Below are 21,045 nucleotides of genomic sequence, written 5' to 3'. Positions count from 1 at the left end.
CTTGTTCTGCAATTTATAGTCTTTAAAGAGTTGTCTGAATACTCTGAGGTTAAGTGATTTTCCCAGGGTCACACAATCAGTGTGTATCAGTGGCAGGTCTTAAACTTAGGTTTTTCTTACTCTGAGATGGGCCCTCTATTTAACAATTCCATACTCATGATTAGGGCATAGTAAAGTAACAAGGTGTTTTATGTGAGGTTCAAGAATTCAGGTTAAAAGGTTCTTACTAACTAAATGAATCCAAGCAGGCTTTCTGGAGGAGATGCCATTTAAATGATAATATCTTTAAATAATAAGTAGAACTTTAGCAGGGAAAATGCAAGCATAATGAGACATCATAAAGAAAGTAAAGAAAATAGGAAAATGTGGAGGGTAGTAATGATGGCATTTATAAAAAATGGTAAGAAGTCTAGTATGCATAGGCCTTAGATTACATGGAAAGAAATAACATGAGAGAAGGTTGGAAAGATACCATGATGGAGGACTTTTAATCCTAGCCTATGCATTTTACATTTTACTCTTAGATGAAGGATTTATGTAACAATATCTGTATATAAAGAAGTTGAGTTTGATAGCTTGTAATGGGTCATTTGGAAGGGTGAAAGAGACAGTGAAAGTAACCATAACTGTAAGAAACCAAATCTGGCCTCAGACACTTGACATTTACTATCTGTGTGACCCCAGGCAACTTACTTAACCCTCATTGCTCCGCAAAAGTATTAAAAAAACAAACAAAAAAGAAAGTATGGCAGTAGTTATGTAGGTGTTAATGGGGATCTGTATTAGCATGGTGGCAGTAAGAAACAAGAAGAAGAGACAAATGTAAGAGCTATTGTGTCAGCAGAATCAGAAGAACTTAGTGACTAATTAGAAATGAGAGGTAAAAGAGGGAAAAGTCAAAGAGAACACCAAGGTTTCAAACATGGGAGATTGGGTAAAGTGGAAAAAATAGGTTTAGAAGGAAAAGTAATGAACTAGCTTTTGAACATGTTGAATTTGAGGTGCTTGTAGGACATTCAGGTAGAATTATCCTTTAAGCAAACAATCATTCAGCATTTTTAAAGCATCTGCCATGTGGCCAGGCACTGTGCTAAGTGTTAGGGATACAAAAAGAGGCAAAAGAGAGTCCCTGCCTTTAAGGAGCTTACAGTTTAATGGAGGAAGATAAAATACAAACAATTATATACAGCACAAGCTGCATACAGGATAAATAGGAAATAATTAACAAGCAGAAGGCATCAGAATTGAGGGGTTGGGGAAGACTTCCAGTAAAAAATAAGATTTTAATGGGGACCTAAAGGAAACCAGGAAGGTCAGTAGGCTGAGCAGAAGAGAAAGAGCATTGTAGGCATGGGGGACATCCAGAAAAATGCTCAGAGCCAAGAATTGGACTGTCTTGAATATAGAACATCCAGGATGCCAGTATCACTGGATCCAAGAGTACATGTAGAGCAGTAAAGTGGAAGAAGACTAGAAAGGTAGCAGACAGGATTATAAAGGACTTTGAATGCCAAACAGTATTTTGTATCTGCAGCTGAAGGCAATAGGGAAGAATAGGAGAGTGACCTTGATTGGACCTCTGTTTTAGGAAAATTACTTTGGTGGCTGAATGGAAGATGGATTAGAGTGGGGAAAGATGAAGAGACAGGCAGATCCACCAGCAGGCTATTGGAATAGTCCAAGAATGAGGTGTTGAGGACCTGTACTTGCATGGTGGCAATATCAGAGGAAAGAAGAGAGCATATTTGAGAGATATTACAAAGGTGAAAGCGAAAAGCCTTGGCAACAGACTGGATATGGGAAGTGAGAGAGAGTGAAGAGTTAAGATTACAAACCAGAGTTGCCTTCTATAGTAATAGGAAAGTGTAGTTGTGGTTAAGGGGAGTCAAGGTTTAGAGGAAAGTAGTAAGTTCCATTTCTAATATGTTGAGTTTAAGATGTCTATTGGACATCCAGTTTGAGATGTCTGAAAGGCAGCTGGAGATGTGAGATTGGAGGTCAGAAGACATGATGGGACAAGACAGGTAGATTTGAGAATTATCAGCATGAAGATGATAATTAAATCCAATTAAACTCAAGCGTAAACAGTTAGAGATGTGGACCTTAAGCTCAGAAGGCAACTCAGAACTAGATATATAAAGGGCTTTGTCTGCCTAAAAGTTATAATTGAAGCTACTGGTAATATTTTTTCTTTTTTAAAAATCCATTCATGTATTTTGTTTTTACATTATATTAAGAAATTACTCCAACTCTATAGGAAGTCTCTTGTAACAAAGTAGAACAATTAAGCAAAACTAACAACAGAGACTTTATTTGAAAGTGCATGCAACATTCCATATTTATAGCACCTCCAACTTCTCTATTTAAAACTTTTTGTAAAAAATTAAGAAATCTTATTTTGTCTCCCTCCCATTCCACCCCCTCCCAATTGACTAAAAAGAGAAAAAACCAAATTCCTTATAACAAATATGCATACTCAAACAAAACAAATACTCTTATTGTTTGTGTACAAAGAATATCTCATTCTGCACCATTGAAATGTTACCTCTGTCAGGAGGTATATAGTCTGATTTGTGTTTTTTAAAATTATTGCTACTACTGTATTTTATAGATTAATTGCTATTTACACCAGTTTTAATGGCTATTATACCAGTTTTGGCAGCAAGCATTTATTTTTTTAAATTTTTTGTAGGGCAATGAGGGTTAAGTGACTTGTACAGGGTCACACAGCTAGTACGTGTCAAGTGTCTGAGGCTACATTTGAACTCCTGAATACAGGACTGGTGCTTTATCCACTGTGCCACCTAGCTGCCCCAGTAAGCATTTATTATTGGTTAATATTGTATATCAATAAAGTATTGACCACATGTCTCCCTAACTTCTCATGGTCTCAGGCCTACAGACCTACATTGTCCTAAGAGGAAGAGTGAGCTCTAAGAGAGAGCGTCCAAAGCTGAGAGAGGGAGGCAAGAGAGGGAAGGCCAGATCATGGACAAGGGTTTTATCCTCTTTAGATAGAGGTGGGTCATATTTAATTGGTTAGCATCATTCAATTCCATTGGTTGACATGACTTGAGGGTGGTCTATATTAAAATGACCTTTATGGATGACAAAAGGGAAGAGACCCTCACTGAAGGGCAAAGGCAAAGTCCAGTATCTAGATGTGGTTTGATCTCATCACTTCACTGAGCTAGACAAAAGAATCAATCTCCATTTCTTTTATTCCCTTGGGCTTGTTCCAAACAAGAGCTGAACTTTTGGGGGGCTGGGGGGAGAGGACTAAAACTGATCTCTGGGTCCCCCCAATAAATTCTTTATTAATAATTATTTTCTCACAGGTTCATCCTTTAAAATCATGAATACTTATTGTATTGATCATGGTTCTTATAGCTTTCAAAGTTGTCTTTACAATGTTGTTATTGTATTATTTGTGTGTATATGAAATTTGTATTTACTTGTATATACAAGTATACTGTATATTATTTGTATATACTTGTTATTGTATAACTTGTTCTCCTGGTTCTGCTCATTTTATTCTTCATAATTCTATTAAAATGTCCAAATTGTTAATTTTTATATTATATTTGATATGTATATATCATGTATAATATGTACTATATTATATTATGTTATATTATAATATGAATGTGTAGTATGTATGATAATATGTGTGATATATGATACATTACATTGATATAGTATAAATTATTCTTGTTATTCTGTATCAATTCATGTCTTTCCATATCTCTTCGAAATAATTTATTTTCTTATTTCTTATAACACCATATTATTCAATCACATTCATATACTATAACTTATTCAGATTATTCATTAGTAATAATGAAAGCAAAATAAATTTATGCAACCCTAAAATGAAATGAATTGCTACAGCTGATGGTAGTAGATGCTTATTATGTATGTGGAGTATATTATATTCCAGAGACTCCTTTCAATATTTATATTTATTTTCTGTTTTATTTTTCTAGCAAACCCAAGGAACCAATTTTCAGTGCAGGTAGGTCTGGTTTTTTTTTTTTACTTTATGTACCCTTGCTTCTTCAAATCTAGAGATATTAATAAGAACAAAAGGTTTCAGAGATAGAATTTGAGCATTTCACCCTTTTGTCACTGAATTCACTGATAAGAAAGTCTATGACATTTGTATGGTGGAGATTATGTAAGACGAGTATACGATGTCGGCTTAGCACCCAATTATTAAGTGATTCAGATAATAATTGGTACTCTTTTTTTGGTCATTAACAGCGAGACCAAGATTTTAAAGGTTCTAGAGACTCTTAACCCTGTAATTGGTCCCTTTCCAAACTGGATTTAAGGTACTTTAATTTGGCAATATGGGGGAAGATTGAATTGCCACTGCCCATGCTATAACAGGATTTTCTATGTTGAAAGATAAAGGGCTTCTGTTTCCTTTGTTACTAACTAGGCTTCTTTCATAAACATTTGCATTTCTTTAAAAGGGGAAGCTTCTGATGCATCAAATTATAACCCTGTCTAAAAGTAACTTTTTTTTTGCCTTTTGATTTCCTATACTGCACACTAATAGTTAATATATACCTGTATACATCTATTTTTTCTTTTAACACATTTCATAATAAGGGAAATGCTACGTTAGTGTATTAACCTTATTTTAAATGTCATTGAAAATGCAAACACTCTTCTTAAGTATCCAAGTTGAAGAAACTAATTTAATTTTATTTTTTCTTAAAATAAATTCATAATTAAAATATAATTAAAAATGTTATCAGTATACATTTTACCATTCTCCACTGACAATAATTCTCTAATGCCTCATCACAATGTGGAGGTGACCCTGGTTTCTCATAGGTAATTCCAGGGGGAGTGCAAGCTCTGCCAAGGTTCTACCAAGCTGGAAAGTCTTTGTGTATGGACTGTGTGTCTATGGTCTGAAGATCAGACTAACTAAAAGTTCAGAGAGGCTTACCATCAGACCGCTGACCATGAACTGATTAATTCTTTTTTTTTTTTTTTTGGCCACAATCATTTATTAAATTGTCTACTAAAATATGGAGGGGTTATGATCTGTATTGGGTGATTTGAGTACCCACACTGATGAAATCATGGATCATTGAAGTATATCATGGGCACCTCAAAGAGCTTGGTATTGAATGCACTTGTAACCATGCCTCAATTGGTCAATATTTAATCAATTGACAGGGTAGCCTCTAACTGAAAACAGGTGAACAAGTGATAGAGCAGGGATCAGGGCAGTCTTGTTGTACTTGAACATCTCTTTATCAAGCACTTCTGTCTCTGTCTCTGAAATCACAAGGGAAACGCCGTGTGACACACTGCAAAGGTAGGCTTCACCTCTGAAACCTCATAGCTCTCTGAGCAAAACTACTACCCAGGCTACAGAAACTTCCTTTTCATACAGGCAAACACAAAGTCTTCCTGTATGAAATTTTTTTTTGCAATACAATCCACTTCAATTTACTTTGTTAAAAGCATTCACAAGTGTCTCCTTGGCTATGTTCCAATTAGAGGCTATAATTTGGATCTTGGTTTATCTTGGCAGATACTAGGAACTTATCTTTAAAAAAGAAAATTCTTAAGAGAGCTATATGGCAATCCCTGGATGCCCCATTGTGTTTGAAATTATATCCTGCACTTCTGCTGAAATATCCCTACTAAAAAGCCTGTAGATTTGGTGGTTGCTTGCTGTTGTTCTAATGTATGTCTGAAAAAGCATTGCTTTTCCCTTGACCCTTTTTATTTAGTAGAGGTGGATTCTCTGGATTTTCAATATATAAAACATCTATGAATAAATTCAATACTTTAAGTAGTAATGTAGAATTGTTCTATAAGTAAAACTAAATTAAACATTATTATTAATTATTATGTAAGACATTTGTACATTTCATAAATATTGATACTATGCATATATAATTTTTAATGTTGCGGAAATGACCTAATTCTTCTTTCCTCAACTTCATTTTATTAGGGTATTTTAAAACTATAGTGATATAGATGTCATTCATTAAGTCATTTCATCCAACAAACATTCACGAAGAATTGATTGGATTGGTCTTCATTCCTAATTCCATTGGCCTAGGGTCTCCAATTATTTTTATTTCTGTCACTCTAGAATTTAGCGCTTCTAGACCCTATTATAATATTAGTCATTGGTTTATTGAATCTAGCTTTGTTGTGTGTTGTAGTTTTTTTTTTTTGGTTCACTTTCCCAAGCCAAAATTTCAGTTAACCAAAGCAGTTCTTTTTCATAACCTTCTTGATAATTTTTCATTTTTGACCACTAATAACTAGTAACTTCCCAAGTTTGCCTCTAATATTAAGTCTGAATGTCAGTATTATTGATATAGGCATAATTACTGGCACATTGACCCTCAGTATACCATATTTTCAGCATATGATGCCTCAGAATATTTAGATTCATGAATACAATTTAAAACTATAATTTCACATTGAATTTAATGAGTAACACGAGTGAAATATAATTGATCCCAAAGGGCAGCTTCAAAACAACTTTTCTATTTTTCTTCAATAAATAAGTATTCGTTGAGTGCCTACTCTGTGGGCCCCACTATATTCTGAGGAAACTATAAGACTGTGTTTGCCATCATTAGATTAGAATTTAGTTGAAGAGTTATGACTAACACATAATAATGACAAAAACAATAGTCACAATAATAATACTAACTCATACTTTATAGTGCTTTGTGGTTTATATAGTACAAATATTATTCCCCTCATTTTTGGGATGAGGAAACCAAAGCTTAAAGAGTTTAGGAAACTTAACCAAGATCATACAGCTGAGTAAATGTTGGAGCTGGAATATATGTGCTGGTCTTTGGACTCCAAAACCAGTGTTCTTAATAGTTGCCATATTGTCTTTCACTTATCAAAGAATGTAAGGCAGTTCAATTATAATTGTGATAAGTTGAGAGAGATGTTTAAATATTGGAGTTTATATTCAGAAATAAAGGAAAACCCATGAGCATTAGAGATTCAAGTCTAAGGAAACAGACTGGGTGACCTCTAAGGTCTCTTATGAACTCTAAAATTCCATGATAAACAGGAAAAGCTTCCAGAGGAAATGGCACTTAAGCTTGGCTTTAAAAGATTTTGATAAACATGGAAATCCAAAGGATGAGCTAATGCACTAAGGCAGGATTGAGGAGAATACATTTGCCAGATTGTACAAAGACCAACCTCCTCAGAATAAAGTATCTCTATTAGGAAATAATGGCAAATAAAGCCACTTAGGGTAAAAGACAGGCAAGTGAATTTAGACTTCACACAGTTGAAAATAATCAGGGAGGGCTTTTGGATAGATGGATGATCCAATACAATTAGAGTTAAGGAAGATTATCAGCCTGGCATTAGTATACAGGATGAAAATGAGGAATCATAGAGTCATTAGGAACCTATTGCAGTAATTCAGGTATGAGATGAAGAGGGCCTTGGCTAGAAAGATGGCAGTTAAGAATAGAAAGGATGAAAGGAATGTGAAAAAATATGACAATACAAGAATCAAATATACTGAGTGAGTGACAGGAGATATATGAAAATGAAGAACTTGGAAGAACATTCAACAACCAAATTAAATATGTAGTATAAAATTGATATCAGAGGCTTGAAGCATATGTACAAGATAAAATAAGATTAGACTGTACATTTATTCAAAGTTTAAACTAAAAAATCCTTAAAACTGACAAATGTAATTTGTGTAATATTATGTTTTACCTTAGTCTATTTTTATAAAAATCTTGCCCTTCTATTTCCACTGTAATCATGATTATTCTATATATAATTCCTCAGATATATTGACACAAATACTGTTTGAATTGAATGAAAGCTAGGTTACTTCTTTGATATGATTATAGAACCATAGAAATCAACAAATGCATACAAATCTGAGGCCGAGCAAACTTCTCCAGAAACCCACAAGACAGTTAACCTGAGTCTTATTAATTCTCCAGAGTTCTGGTCAGAGGTACATATCACTTCTCAAGCTATCAAGCTTTTGAAAGCATTAAGTCAGCATGAAAATGCTGTTGTTAATTTGTTTTTTGTTGTTCTCTGGTATGGTATTTCTATACACAATTTATTTATTTTAGAAATGTTTATGCCTGTAATAGAAAGCTGAATTTCTTGAGTATCTTTTGCTTTTAACATTTGTCTACTTAACAGGTTTAACATCTGTGGTTCTTCTGGCCCTATTGTCACTTTCACTTGAGCACTTCTCTTTTCTTTTTGCATGTTTACTACTAGCATGGTACCTCTGCTGATGGTTGTGTTCTTATAAGATATTAAAGGTGTATCAGAATTTATCTTTGCATTGAGATATAACAAATCAATTTGAGTATTAAAAAGTAGTTTGTGCATCAACATATGAAAGATTGCATTTCAATCAGTTTTTTAAATTAACTTGATTTTTTGAGATAATTGTAATTTTTGCTGTAATGGCATTTTTTCTGTACTGTGACGGAGAATATTGAAGTACTACAACATCTTTTTGGAAATATCATTTGAGTGTATTGTATTTTTAACATTTATAATATTCTACTAGAAAATTCTAAATTGCATTATTTATTTATATGGTAGAATGTCAAAACAAAAAAACTTGAAGCAAACTTTTATTTTATAGTATTTCACTTTTTAAATTTTTTTCCTATGGAATCATTCAGTGAGCATCCAATACATTTAAAGTTTTCATCATTAAGGAGCATCCAATACATTTAAAGTTTTCGTCTTTAAGGTATAGATGTGTGAGAGAGGGTGTGAATTTTGTTTTTCAGTTTTATTTGTGACCTGGATATTACACTGACATGTTTGTACTTTTTGTAGAGGAGGGATACGTAAAAATGTTTCTTCGTGGACGCCCTGTTACCATGTACATGCCCAAAGATCAAGTGGAATCTTATAATTTGGAAGCAAAAGTAGAACTACCAACCAAGAGACTTAAACTGGAATGGGTGTATCCTTTGTTGTCATGTTGAAAGTTATTAGTTGGTTGATGTTCATTTTAAGTTTTACTTAGATTTTTTAAAAAAGGTTTATAAAGGTAAAAAAGCTCAATTCCATTTTAAAAATAAATAATTATACATTTTTATTACATTCAAGTTAATAAAATAGACATTTAACATAGTGTTTTGAAAATACACTCAGTAGAAATCATGTGATATAGTAAAAAGAACCCTGGATCTGGAATCAGAACTCAGTTTGAGCTTGCATATGTGCCATTTACTACTTTTGTGAGCTCTGGACTTCTTTTTCTTCATTTGTGAAATGCATTTATACTAAATTATCTCTGAGATTCCTTTTGGCTATACCATTCTATAAAAAGCTATTGATCTATACAAAAGCTGTTTTGTTCACTAAAAGGGAATGTTATATTTTTTACCGTATAGTATATTGTAATGAATACATATTTGCCTTTCTATAAGAGCAGCATTAAAATAAGATATGTTAGAGTCAAGATGATATATAGTAGATAAGACACAGGATCCAGAATCAGAAGATCTGAGTTTAAGTACTAATTCTAACATTTGCCGGCTACACACACTTGAACCTAAGGTTCTTTATCTGTAAAATTTCAATACTTACCTCACAGAATTACTGTGTAGAAACTTTGAAAAGCTTAAGGCACTATATAAATATATTGTTTTTATGCTTGTAGTCATCATAATTATATTCCTAGGAAGAATAAGTGTGGTTTGTTCAGTCGCATCAGTCATGTCCAACTGGATTTATTGATCATTGTTTGGTCTGGTGAATTTTGAGATTTTTTTGTTGGAGTAGTTATGTGCCTTACTCTATTCAGACAATCCTCTTGTCTTGGTCCTATTCCACTTTTAGACAGCTCTGATTATTTTTCTTATATTAAGCTGGAATCCATCTCCCTCTTTCTTCCATTAGTTGAGGGGAATACAGAATAAGCCTATTTTATCTTAATGTGACAAGCCTTAACTATGTAAATATAGTGATCATAGCACCTCTTAAGGTTGCTCTTCTATAAGCTAAATGTCCCTAGTTTCATTAACCTCCTCTCATTTGCAATGGTTCTCTCTTACTATGCTTTGGACATGTTCCAACTTCCCATGGTTTGTTCAGCACTGTCCCTTGACAGTTTCCCTTGGTTTCCAGTTCTTTTTGTTTTGTTTTGTTTGTTTTTTTTTTTTTTGCTGGGTAATGAGGGTTAAGTGACTTGCCCAGGGTCACACAGCTAGTGTCAAGTGTCTTAGACCAAATTTGAACTCAGGTCTTCCTGAATCCAGGGATGGTGCTTTATCCACTGCACCACCTAGCTGCCCTCCCAGTTCTTTTCTGCTACAAAATGAATTGCTATAAATATTTTTGTGCGTATAGGTTCTTCCTCTTTTTTTTTATTTCTTTGGGGATATAGGCCTAATGGTGGTATTGATGGATAAAAGAGTATAGATCAATAATTATGTGTATAACAGATAATGAGTTTTGGAATTCAGTAAGTGGGGGCAGCTAGATGGTGCAGTGGATAAAGCACCAGCCCCGGATTCAGGAGGACCTGAGTGTCAGACACTTGACACTTACTAGTTGTGTGACCCTGGGCAAAAGTCACTTAACCCCAATTGCCTCACACACAAAAAAAAGAAATCAGTAAGTGAAGTTATTTCTTTTTTCAACCAATAGAATTTCATTTGGTTGTCCCTAACTGGAGAAAATAATAGTAGAAAGTTTTTATTCTACTTTTGAATAACATTTAAGGAAATTTTAATATGATAAGTTTTTTGCATCTCAAAAAGCAAATTTAATTAGATTTTTATGGAGTTTTTTTAAAGTCTCCATTAATTTTTTTATTATTAAAGATGAGGTTATATCAATAGAAGAAATAAACTAGGGTGTAATAAGCAATGGAATCAAAACAGAAAGTAATAAATACTTTGCTTTCAAAGAATACCTTCACCACTGCCAAAAAAAATCATGCTGCTATATCTCCTATAATCCTGTTTATCCCAGATGAAGCTAAGTGGGGAAAGCACATGGCTAGACCATCATCTCTCAAGAGCAGAGACTTTACATCTGACAAACTAGTATTTGTTGATGCTCTAACTCTGTACTTCTTCCTCCATGTTGCTTTCTTGACATTACTCAGTAACCTTAAATTGTTGAGTTTCTCATACTATTGCTCATGACCCCTATTATTATGTTTCTTTTTGACAGTTGGCCTAATGTCAGTTTTTAGCAAACATATTTTACTAAGATGGGAGCAGTTGGTAATAAACATCCTTGCAAAAGTCTGGAGTGAACTTTCCCAAAAATCTTCAGAGGAAAAGGAGGTTTAGAGTATGATGTTAGTAAGGTACATATATAAGGAAATTATGTATGGCTAAAGAGTAAATTCACAACTCTTTATTATAGGAAGACCTTTCTTGAGTCCATATAAGGTATTCATCTCTTGTATAAGGGTGTCATACTCCTTGAAGCTACTTTCTTCCCCAGGTGGCTATCTTTCTGTTATTGTTTGTATGTGTGTTTGTCCTTGATGTGTCTCCTGTCTGTTACTGATTCAGTCTCTTTGATAACATGGTCAATGAATGCAGGGAGTGGTGAAGAGTATAATGCTCCCTCTGAGCTTACACCCTACCCTACTGCCACATCCCTCTATTATAGGAGGATGGCTCTGACTCCTCAAGGTACTCCAGAGCCTTGAGTATTCCTTGACTGTTTTGCTGCTAGAATGGTCTACTGCTGAAATTCCTCTAGTCCCTTTAGGGTCTCCAATGGTTTGGCTAACCAATCCTAATCTTCCTCTTTTGATCTAATAAAAGAAGCTTATGCCTCACAAAAGTATCTGTCTTAATTAGAGATTGTAAAAGTTGAATCATGCCCTTACATTGCTTAACTGAAGTAAAGGCTATATAACCACCTCCCTTACATTCATCAAGGCTCTTTCATAGAAATGAGATCATAGCTTCATATTTTGAAGTAATATTTGAAACTACATACTTAAAATGTTTTAAGAAAATTTAATGAACATTAAATTATATTGGAAAATTGTAAATTATATTGGGGAACCGATTTTGTGTGAATCTCAGATTAAAGAGCCATTCCAACTAGATGTAATTAGTGTTGAAATCAATCCTATTAAATGTTGAAGCAATGCTTAATTGTAGATTTCATACTATAAGTTTGTATCTGTAAGTAATATGGAACTGGGAAGCTCTTTAGTCGGTACTGATTAATAAACTTTAGTATTTACTTCCCAGGGTTGTGAAAATTAAATAATGATTGTAATACTTTGTAAACTTAAAAAGCTTTACCAACTTAAAACACTTTATGAATCTGTTACTAATAAATAATTGTTGAATTGAACTGTATGTCTTTTAACAGCAGAAAAGATAATATCTTCCTTACTATCTCTCTTGGTTGTTAAATAAAATACTAATTTGGTTCAACTCAACAAACATTTAAAAGTCCTGTCCAATATATAAGTGGCAAGTGGAGAACATAAGAGTCTCTTAAGTTCCCTTTGAGTGCTAATAATCAGCTATTTGATTTAAGGGAATTATGAAGAAATACAACTACATAAGATCAAGGAGATGAAGTTCAGAATCAGGCTGGGGTGAAGGGCAGGATGATAGAAAGAGCACTACTCTGGGATTCAGATATCCTGACTTTCATTTTGGAAAGGAAAATGAGAGAAAATATGGTTAGATGCCCTATTGCCTCTCAAAGTGTTGCAGTTAAGTCTTCTCTCTAAAAGTTTGAAGATTCTGTAAAGAAAAGGGATAGAATATGATTTGGATTGAAGTAGAACTAAGAAAGTAGGAAGAGTCTAGAGCTAAAAGCAAAAAAGAAAAGAACAGGGACAGTTAGGTGGCGCAGTGGATAGAGCACCAGCCCTGGAGTCAAGACTTGAATTCAAATCTGACCTCAGACACTTAACACTTACTAGCTGTGTGACCCTGGGCAAGTCACTTAACCCCAATTGCCTTACAAGAAAGAAAGGAAGGAAGGAAGGAAGGAAGGAAGGAAGGAAGGGAAAGAAAGAAAGAAAAGAACAGTAGAAAACAAAACAAACTTTGAAACAGAATTATTCTAAAAGTATTGACAGAATAAGTTTCAGAATATAATCATAGTAATTTAAGATCTGATAAAGGAATGATGTGATAGAAAGGAGAACAAGTTTAAAATAAATCCCACTTGATGAAATTCATCTATCTGTAGGTAAAAGAAACATTCAGGCAAAATACAAACTATACATAAAAATATTATCTTCCCCAGATATACCTGCTACTATCCTGGTAAACTAGAAAAAGTTCACCTCCCATTGATTCCAAACGTATTTGCTTCAGTTAACTTTTAAAAAGTAAAATAATCATGTTAATCATTTGATTTTCTCATTTAACTATAAAATTAATCTTTTTAACTAATATATGCTTTCAAAAATGGTCTGTCTTTAGATTGTGGGAAAAGTGAATTAAGGTATTAAAAAGAAAGCAAACTTTTTTGTAGAAAAAAAAAGTTTCAGGGCAGCTAGGTGGCACAATGGATATAGAGCACTGGCCCTGGAGTCAGGAGGACCTGAGTTCAAGTCTGGCCTCAAACACTTGACACTTACTAGCTGTGTGACCCTGGGCAAGTCACTTAGCCCCAATTGCCTCACCAAAAAAAAAAAGTTTGATATTTTCCTGTTTTGAGATTTATATAATTTATTTCGCATTTATTCTATGTCAGAATAGAATTTCATAACTTATGCTGATCAAAAACTATTAAAACAATTTTAATTAATGAACAAATCTAAAAGAAATGTTATTTCACCTTGACATACTAATAAGCTATGGGTATAGGGGACGAGACTGTCGTAATAACCTATACCTACTTCCAACGGGTGAAACTGTATATTTCATTGCATCAGTAGTAGTGTTATACAATGTTGAAGAACAACTTCAGAGACATTATACTGGTCATAATGATGATGTGAAGTGGTGAGTATTCAAAATTTTCAGTTAGTAAACTATGCTCTAAGACTGAATTGTTTCTGTGACAAAAATATTAACATAAAAGTTGTTAATATTGGGATTAATATGACAGGCAGCATTGTGTACTGGAAAAAAACACTGGGCTTGGAGTCAAAGACATAGATTAGAGTCAAGCCTCTACTGTTTACTGGAGGGTAAGTTGCATTACCACTATTAGCCTCATTTTCTTCATATGTAAAATATAGAGCATGTATAAGTAGATAACGTAAGCATAGGGTTTCTGTAAGGAAAGAGCTTAACTGTGAATCTCTAAACATTAGAAATGTGAGCATTTGTATTATTGTTGAGAAACAGCAAAAAGCAAGAAAGGAAAGGATCAATAAAATAATATATACATAGAGCTTTACAAACCTTAAAGTACCATTTAAATGTTGCTTTTATTGACATTATTAAATCATTATTATAATTATTAAACTAGTCATGGTAAATTAATCATGTTAAAATCATTTTCCATCAAACTGGAAAATCTCTCCACAAAATTGAATCTTTCCTATTAGCTACCAGTAACCCTTTGCTACTCTGCTTACCTTATGATCATAGGTCAAGTAAATAAACATTTATTAAATGCCTACTATGTGCCAGGTACTACAGCCATCTACAGGCTGAAAGTACAGACTAATTTCCATTTTTTTGTAGAGAAGATATAGCACTTGTTTTGTTTTGATATATAAATAAAACATTATGTGACTAAGACCCATATTTCCTTTATGATTCCTAAATTTTACATTATAGTCTTCTGACAATTTACATTTGCCCATTCAGAGTATTAAAGAGACATCATTGACTTTTTAAATTATCCAGTAAGCTGATGTTCAGAGAACATGCTAGAACTGAAAGGGAACTTTGACTTATAGAACATAGAAAATAAGACCCCAAAATCATAGGACCATGGAATGTAAGAGCTAAAAGGGTGGGGTTTTTTTAATTGTTAAAGTAGAAAGGGGTTTTTGAGATGAGCTAATCCTCCTTTTCCACTAACCAGTTATATCGCCTCAAATAAGTACCTTCACCTCCATGGGCCTTAGTTTACCTTATATAAAATGTTTCCACAGCTAATTAGTTAGAGGAAGAACTAGAATCAGAATTTAGGCCTTCTGAATCATGGTCCAATGTTCTTTCTACTGCTCTTCCATTGAATGCTGACCATATGCCATTACAGCCTTCATCTTTACTTGTATTTATATGTTCTTGTGAATTCCCAGTGGATTGTAGCATCCTGAGGAAATGGATTTCATCTTTATTTTCATTGGTTATTCTGCAGTGCATCTAAGCTCTACCTAGTGATTATTAATAAATGTATTTGACTGGCTAATCATATGAGTAGATTTCATATTTAAAATGGTTCTTTCTAATCATAATTTTTAGGAGTACTAGATACTTCATGAATTATTTTGAGCCTTTTTAATTTAAAAATTAATATTTTTTCAAATTTATGTTTTGAAAATAATTCTTATGTGAGAAAAGTAAAAATCACTCTAGCATAGGTTTAAAAAAATAAAATAATCATGGATGATGGCTAAGTTGATAGGAAAATTATTTGAAAGTATTTGGTGAAATTGAAATGGCCAAATATAAGTATACTCTTCAAAATGTTCATAGGCTCATGGAGTTAGAGCTGGAAGGAACTTAAAATTTATCTAGTTCAAAACCCTCATTTTTACAGATGAGGAAAACGAGGCCCAGAGAAGTGACTTGCCCAAGGTCACATAGGTTCTTAAGTGGCAAACCCAGAATTTGAACCCAGGTCTTATGACTCCAAATCAAGGATTCTTTCCATTGCCCAGCCATCATTGTTTCATAATAATATGGTTAATACAATTTTACTAAATGGCACTATAACATTATGAAACCTCACTATAACATCATTCATCCAATCACTTATAATGAGATGTAATAATGAGATGGAAATAAGATAGTAAAACTGTCACTAATTGCCCCTGTAACATTGTTTTGCCTAACATCTTATGTTTGGGGTAGCAATTAATAACTTTAAGTGAAATATACCTATAACTTATACTGTGTTTGAAAACATTTAAATTATTTATAATCTAAGATGATTAAACATTATGTACAGATGAATTATATTTGGAATAATATAACTAAAGCTTCTTTAAAGTATACATTTTTAACAAATATTCCTTTTCTAGCCTAGCAGTTCATCCTGATAGGATCACCATAGCAACAGGCCAAGTTGCAGGTACATCTAAGGATGGAAAAGTGAGTTGATATATTTTTCATGTAATCAAAATAAACCAGTGTCAGGCAAAAATTATCTACTGTTACTATTGAAATAACCTGTTTAGTTGTTATATTATTCAATGACTAATTACTTATTAGAACCCAACTTTAATTTCTAATAAAAAATTTCCAGACATTTAATATTAAAATTATCTTATCCACCAAGTCCTAATCCCATGCTTCATTGTGGCATGGAGGTGATCCTGGGATCCTAAAATCTATGCAAGTGAATAACAAGCTCTGATAGGTTCTAATATACTGGCATGCTTTTGTGCATGGCTCTGGCATTAATCAGCCTGGCTAAATTCAGAGAGGTTGAACACCACTAATTTGGCCACTTGGTAATGAATTATTTGTCCATGACACCCAGTGAAGCAAGGAAAATATTAAATGGTCCTTAGTTTTGCACAGATTCCTTCCATTTTTATAATAATGGTAACAGTGTGACAGAAAAGGATACAGTAACTGCTAAGTCACAGTTTTGACTGTCTATAAATATAAACAGGTATTGCTATTCTACACATACTTTTGTTAATTACAACAATCTTTAAATTCTCATTTCAATGAGGTAATCAATCAGTAAACATCTATTAAATGCCTACTATATGCCAACTACTACTTTTGGTGGGGAGGAGGAGTCAGAAAGTGAATGATGTAGGAATATAAGGGAAAAAGCTGAAATTTCAAATATTTTGAAAGAAAGAAAATTCCATTAAAAACCTAAAGCACAAGCAGGTAAATCAACAGAGAAAAATCCTAAAAGTAAGAGGAAGGATGGGGACCAAACCTCAAAGAAATTACACAGCTTTCTTTAAAAATATTACAGGAAAAAGTGAGCCAATGCCTAATGAAATAAAGAATTCTGTGGAATCCCAAGAAAGCATTCCATAACAAGAAATTCTAGAAGGTTTCAAAAGAGAAATGAAATTTATAAGAAAAGAAATTAAGAAGGAATAAATATCGGAATTTATAGCTTTCATAGCAGGCATGATTAGCTGATTAGAAAAAACTTAAATCCACAGGAGCTAGTTTCTCCAAAGAAGTAAAAGAAAAAGCATGTTCGGATTGCTACTATACTGAAATGGAGTGGAGAAAAGCAAAAGGCAGTAATGTTTAAAGAATAAATTATTTCTACATAAGCAAATAGCATTGATCTCAAAGATAAGCTATGCAAAAACAACTTAAGGATTTTAAGTCTCCCAGAAAAACTTGGCAGATTGAAAAGCTTGAATACTATAATTCTAGAAATAATACAAGAAAATTGCTCAGGACTTCTGAATATGGGAAAGAAAACTTTGTTCAAAAGAATTTCACAGATCACTTACAAGAAGGAAAAAAACCTGTATATTCTGAAAAGCAAAGGAGCCAAAGATGCAAATCAAAATAAAAATTTCTAGAAAAAGACTGAGCCTAATCTTCAACATAAAAAGATGGACATTCAACAAAGGAGAGGTATTTCTCCCTACCCCCCAACCCACAAAAATTATGAATTGAATATTCAAGTTGTAATTTTTCTGCATGATAAAACCACAAGAAAGGTTAAAAAATTACCAAGGAAAATATAACTAATAAAATACTTATAGAAAGCTCCATAGGCATTTTTAAAAAGGAAGAAAGCCCGATCTTAAAAAAAAAAAAGAAAGAGGGATCATTAGATTTCTTAAAGTACACAAGAAGATAAAGATACATGCATAATATAAGAAATATAAATAAAAGTAGAGAACCAGAACTGAAGTACCATGTATTAAATCCCACAACCCCATAGGTGAATCAATCAATAAACATTTTATTAAGCACCTACTATATACTAGACACTTCGCTAAGTTCCATATATACAAATACAAAAAAGAAACTAAGTCTTTGCCCTCAAGGATTCTATAGTCAAATGGGAGAAGATATAGGAGCATGCAAAATGAAGCTGAAATATGGGAAAAGGGGTCTGAGAGTATGATGGAAGTCCAGTCCAAGGAATGAGAAATGAAGAGATGGCTGGCCTAGTAGCCCTCTGAAATGAAAGCTTTGGGAGGAGTTCTCTGCTGCACCTTCCAGCTCTATAGTCAGAAGAATAGAAGGTACTGAGGGTACTAAAATATGAGTACCAAAATTGGTACAGTCTTACTGGATGACAAATATTTCATAATGAGTTTTCCTTGGGGCATTGAGTTTTAGTCCAAGAAGAGCAAGCTGGTGGGAAATGAAATCAGTGTATTTTGTGGAACAAAATAGCAAAGTGGGAGGATGTATAAATGGGGAGAGGGGACATGGAGGAGAGAGAGCAATATACTCTTTTCAAGTCTGAATGAACAGTGAAGGACTAATAACTCCTACAAGAAAGAGTTGCAGGAGAATGAAAGGAGTGGTAGATGGGATGGACTGAAGCTGAGAACATATAGGAGGAATATCTCAACCAAATGGGGGAGGGGTTTCCAATAAAGAGCAAGTAACCTCCTGGGAGAAGAGTTTGTATGACTGCAATGGGAAATGGAAGCCTTACAATGAATTTAATCTGTAAGTTGTTAATACACAGGGACACCATCTTCTTTCAGATGATATTGTACCTCCATGTATAATATACAGCCTTAGGAGAAAGGAAATTGGAACTCCTAATAACATCTGGATCACAGAAGAATGAGAGGTCATGGACCCAGAAATGAGACAGCATAATCAATGGGAAAGAGACTGATTATGAACTATGTGATTTGGTAGATGATAATTTATACCAAGGAGTATTGCTTCTATCCACATTCTTTCTTTCATGAACTGATACTTCTGAGAGTGAGGCACAATAGAAAAAAAAAAGGACAATGAGGCAAGACATATAAAGGCAGTAATAAAAATTGGTTAGAAGGAGCCCAAATCTTATACTTGAGACCTTTAGCTACATAAGAAATATTTTAAAAGTTAAAGAAAAATAAATACATAAATCACTAATCAGGCAATAAAAGTCAAAATAGAAAATGAAGACAACAAATCATTTAGAGAGGAGGATAGGAGGAGAAGGGACTAACCATTTAGGGAGGGGAAACAAGGCACAAAATATACAACCAAATAAAAGAAAAAATCAGTAATTGAAGTTGAATCCCGAGATGAAAGAAAAAATTGAAAAATTGTGTGGAGGGGAGGAATATTTTGTGGGAACAGGATAGCATCAAAGTAATTTAAGCAAAATGAACCATAGGGACAAAGTACTGACTTAAAAGTGGTAAGAGAACCAAAAAAATCTTTCTTTAAAAGAGAACAGTACTAAAGACACAAATGGAGGAAAGCATATGTCTTACTCTCATGACTTAAAATATTAATGGATTAGACAATCCAGTAAAATAAAAGAAAGTGATCAATTGGATAAGAAAACAAAAACCTATGATTTGTTACTGACAGGAAACACATCTAAATAGCAAAGACATACATAGGATCAAAATAAGAGGCTAGAACAAAATTTATTACTCATCAAATGAATTTTTAAAAATCAGAAGTTGCTCTTAAAGTATTAGAGAAAAAATTAAAATTTGCAGCATCAGCAGGGATAAATGAAGGAGTTGCATTATTCTTAAAGGAACAATAGACAATGAACCAATATCAATATAAAACTTATAGATACCAAATAACATGGCATCCAAATTAATTAAGGAAAATTAACTAAATTGCAAATTGCAAGTAGATAGAGATAATAGTAGGAGGTCTTAATATTTCTTTCTCAGAGCTAGACAAATCTAAACTTTCTTTTAGATTTAAAATTTAGATGTTAAAAAATGGATAAGATAGAACTGAACAAACAATAAGAATATAGAGCTAAAGGATTTTTGTTATCTTCTAGATGGGACTACTAAAGAATACACATTTATTGACATTTTGAAACTTTGACACAAACGTATAGGGCACAAAAAATTGCAAGTAGATGTGGAAAAGAAGAAATACCAAACATACCCTTAACAGACCACAATATAGTAAAAGTGATCAATTTAGGAAACATGAGCAAAAACACCTAACTAGAGACTTAATAATGAAATCCTAAATAGTGAGTAGGCCAAAGAAAAATCATAAAAACAACTATATGGAAGATAATTATAATGATGAGGCAACATGACATATCTGGGATTCAACTCAGAGGAGTAAAACTACATGCCTAAAAACATACATTGACAAAAGAGAAAAATAAAAGGATTAATGAACTGGATGTGTGTGTGTGTGTATTTAAAAATAAGAAAGCCAACAATAAACCTCAGTTAACCATAGAAGAGGAAATCTTGAAAACTAGAGGAGAAATAGATAATTTGGACACCAAAAAGACTATCTAGAACTGATAAAACTAAAAGCTGAATTTTTTTAAAAGGATGATCAAAATTGATAAACTATTAGCTTATCTTATTAAAAATGAGGTAAAAAATTAAACTAGTTATCCCATGAATAAACAAACATTTATCACTTGCTTATGTGCCATGGACTGTGCTAAGCACTAGGGTACAAAGAAAAATGAACAGTTATCCTTGCTTTCAAGAAACTTTCATAGAGTAGGCGGTATATATAATAAATACAGAGTATATAATACTAGTAGCTGGGGGAAAGAATCAGAAATAGAAATTATCAACCAAGCCAGTGTTTATTACATCCCAAAACACAAATTACCCGGGAACAAACTCCCTATTTGACAAGAAGTGCTGAGAAAAGTGGAAAGCAGTCACAGAGATTAGGCATCAGACCAGCATCTTATCCCATATTCCACAAAAATCCAAAATGGATGTGTGATCCAACTACTAAAAATCATACTATTAAAAAATTAGAAGCA

The 21,045-nt window shown here is 33.2% G+C and overlaps 1 protein-coding gene across 5 annotated transcripts in view; it reads left to right on the top strand.

Moving 5' to 3' along the window:
- EML1 (EMAP like 1) overlaps positions 1 to 21,045 on the top strand; it is a 195,756-nt gene that overhangs the window by 111,477 nt on the left and 63,234 nt on the right. For 3 of the 5 annotated variants that reach the window (XM_043987719.1, XM_043987717.1, XM_043987721.1), the window contains 5 exons: positions 3,987 to 4,015; positions 5,312 to 5,338; positions 8,851 to 8,980; positions 13,821 to 13,970; positions 16,172 to 16,241. In XM_043987719.1, coding sequence (XP_043843654.1) covers positions 3,987 to 4,015; positions 5,312 to 5,338; positions 8,851 to 8,980; positions 13,821 to 13,970; positions 16,172 to 16,241 — 406 coding nt within the window. The remainder of the gene's footprint in view (positions 1 to 3,986; positions 4,016 to 5,311; positions 5,339 to 8,850; positions 8,981 to 13,820; positions 13,971 to 16,171; positions 16,242 to 21,045) is intronic. The other 2 variants (XM_043987720.1, XM_043987718.1) reach the window with 1 other exon arrangement.

The sequence above is a fragment of the Dromiciops gliroides genome, chromosome 2 (genome assembly GCF_019393635.1).
Source record: "Dromiciops gliroides isolate mDroGli1 chromosome 2, mDroGli1.pri, whole genome shotgun sequence".
In the NCBI taxonomy this organism is placed as follows: domain Eukaryota; kingdom Metazoa; phylum Chordata; class Mammalia; order Microbiotheria; family Microbiotheriidae; genus Dromiciops; species Dromiciops gliroides.
Note: the sequence above shows the minus strand (reverse complement) of the source record. Positions and strands in the feature narration are given on the sequence as shown.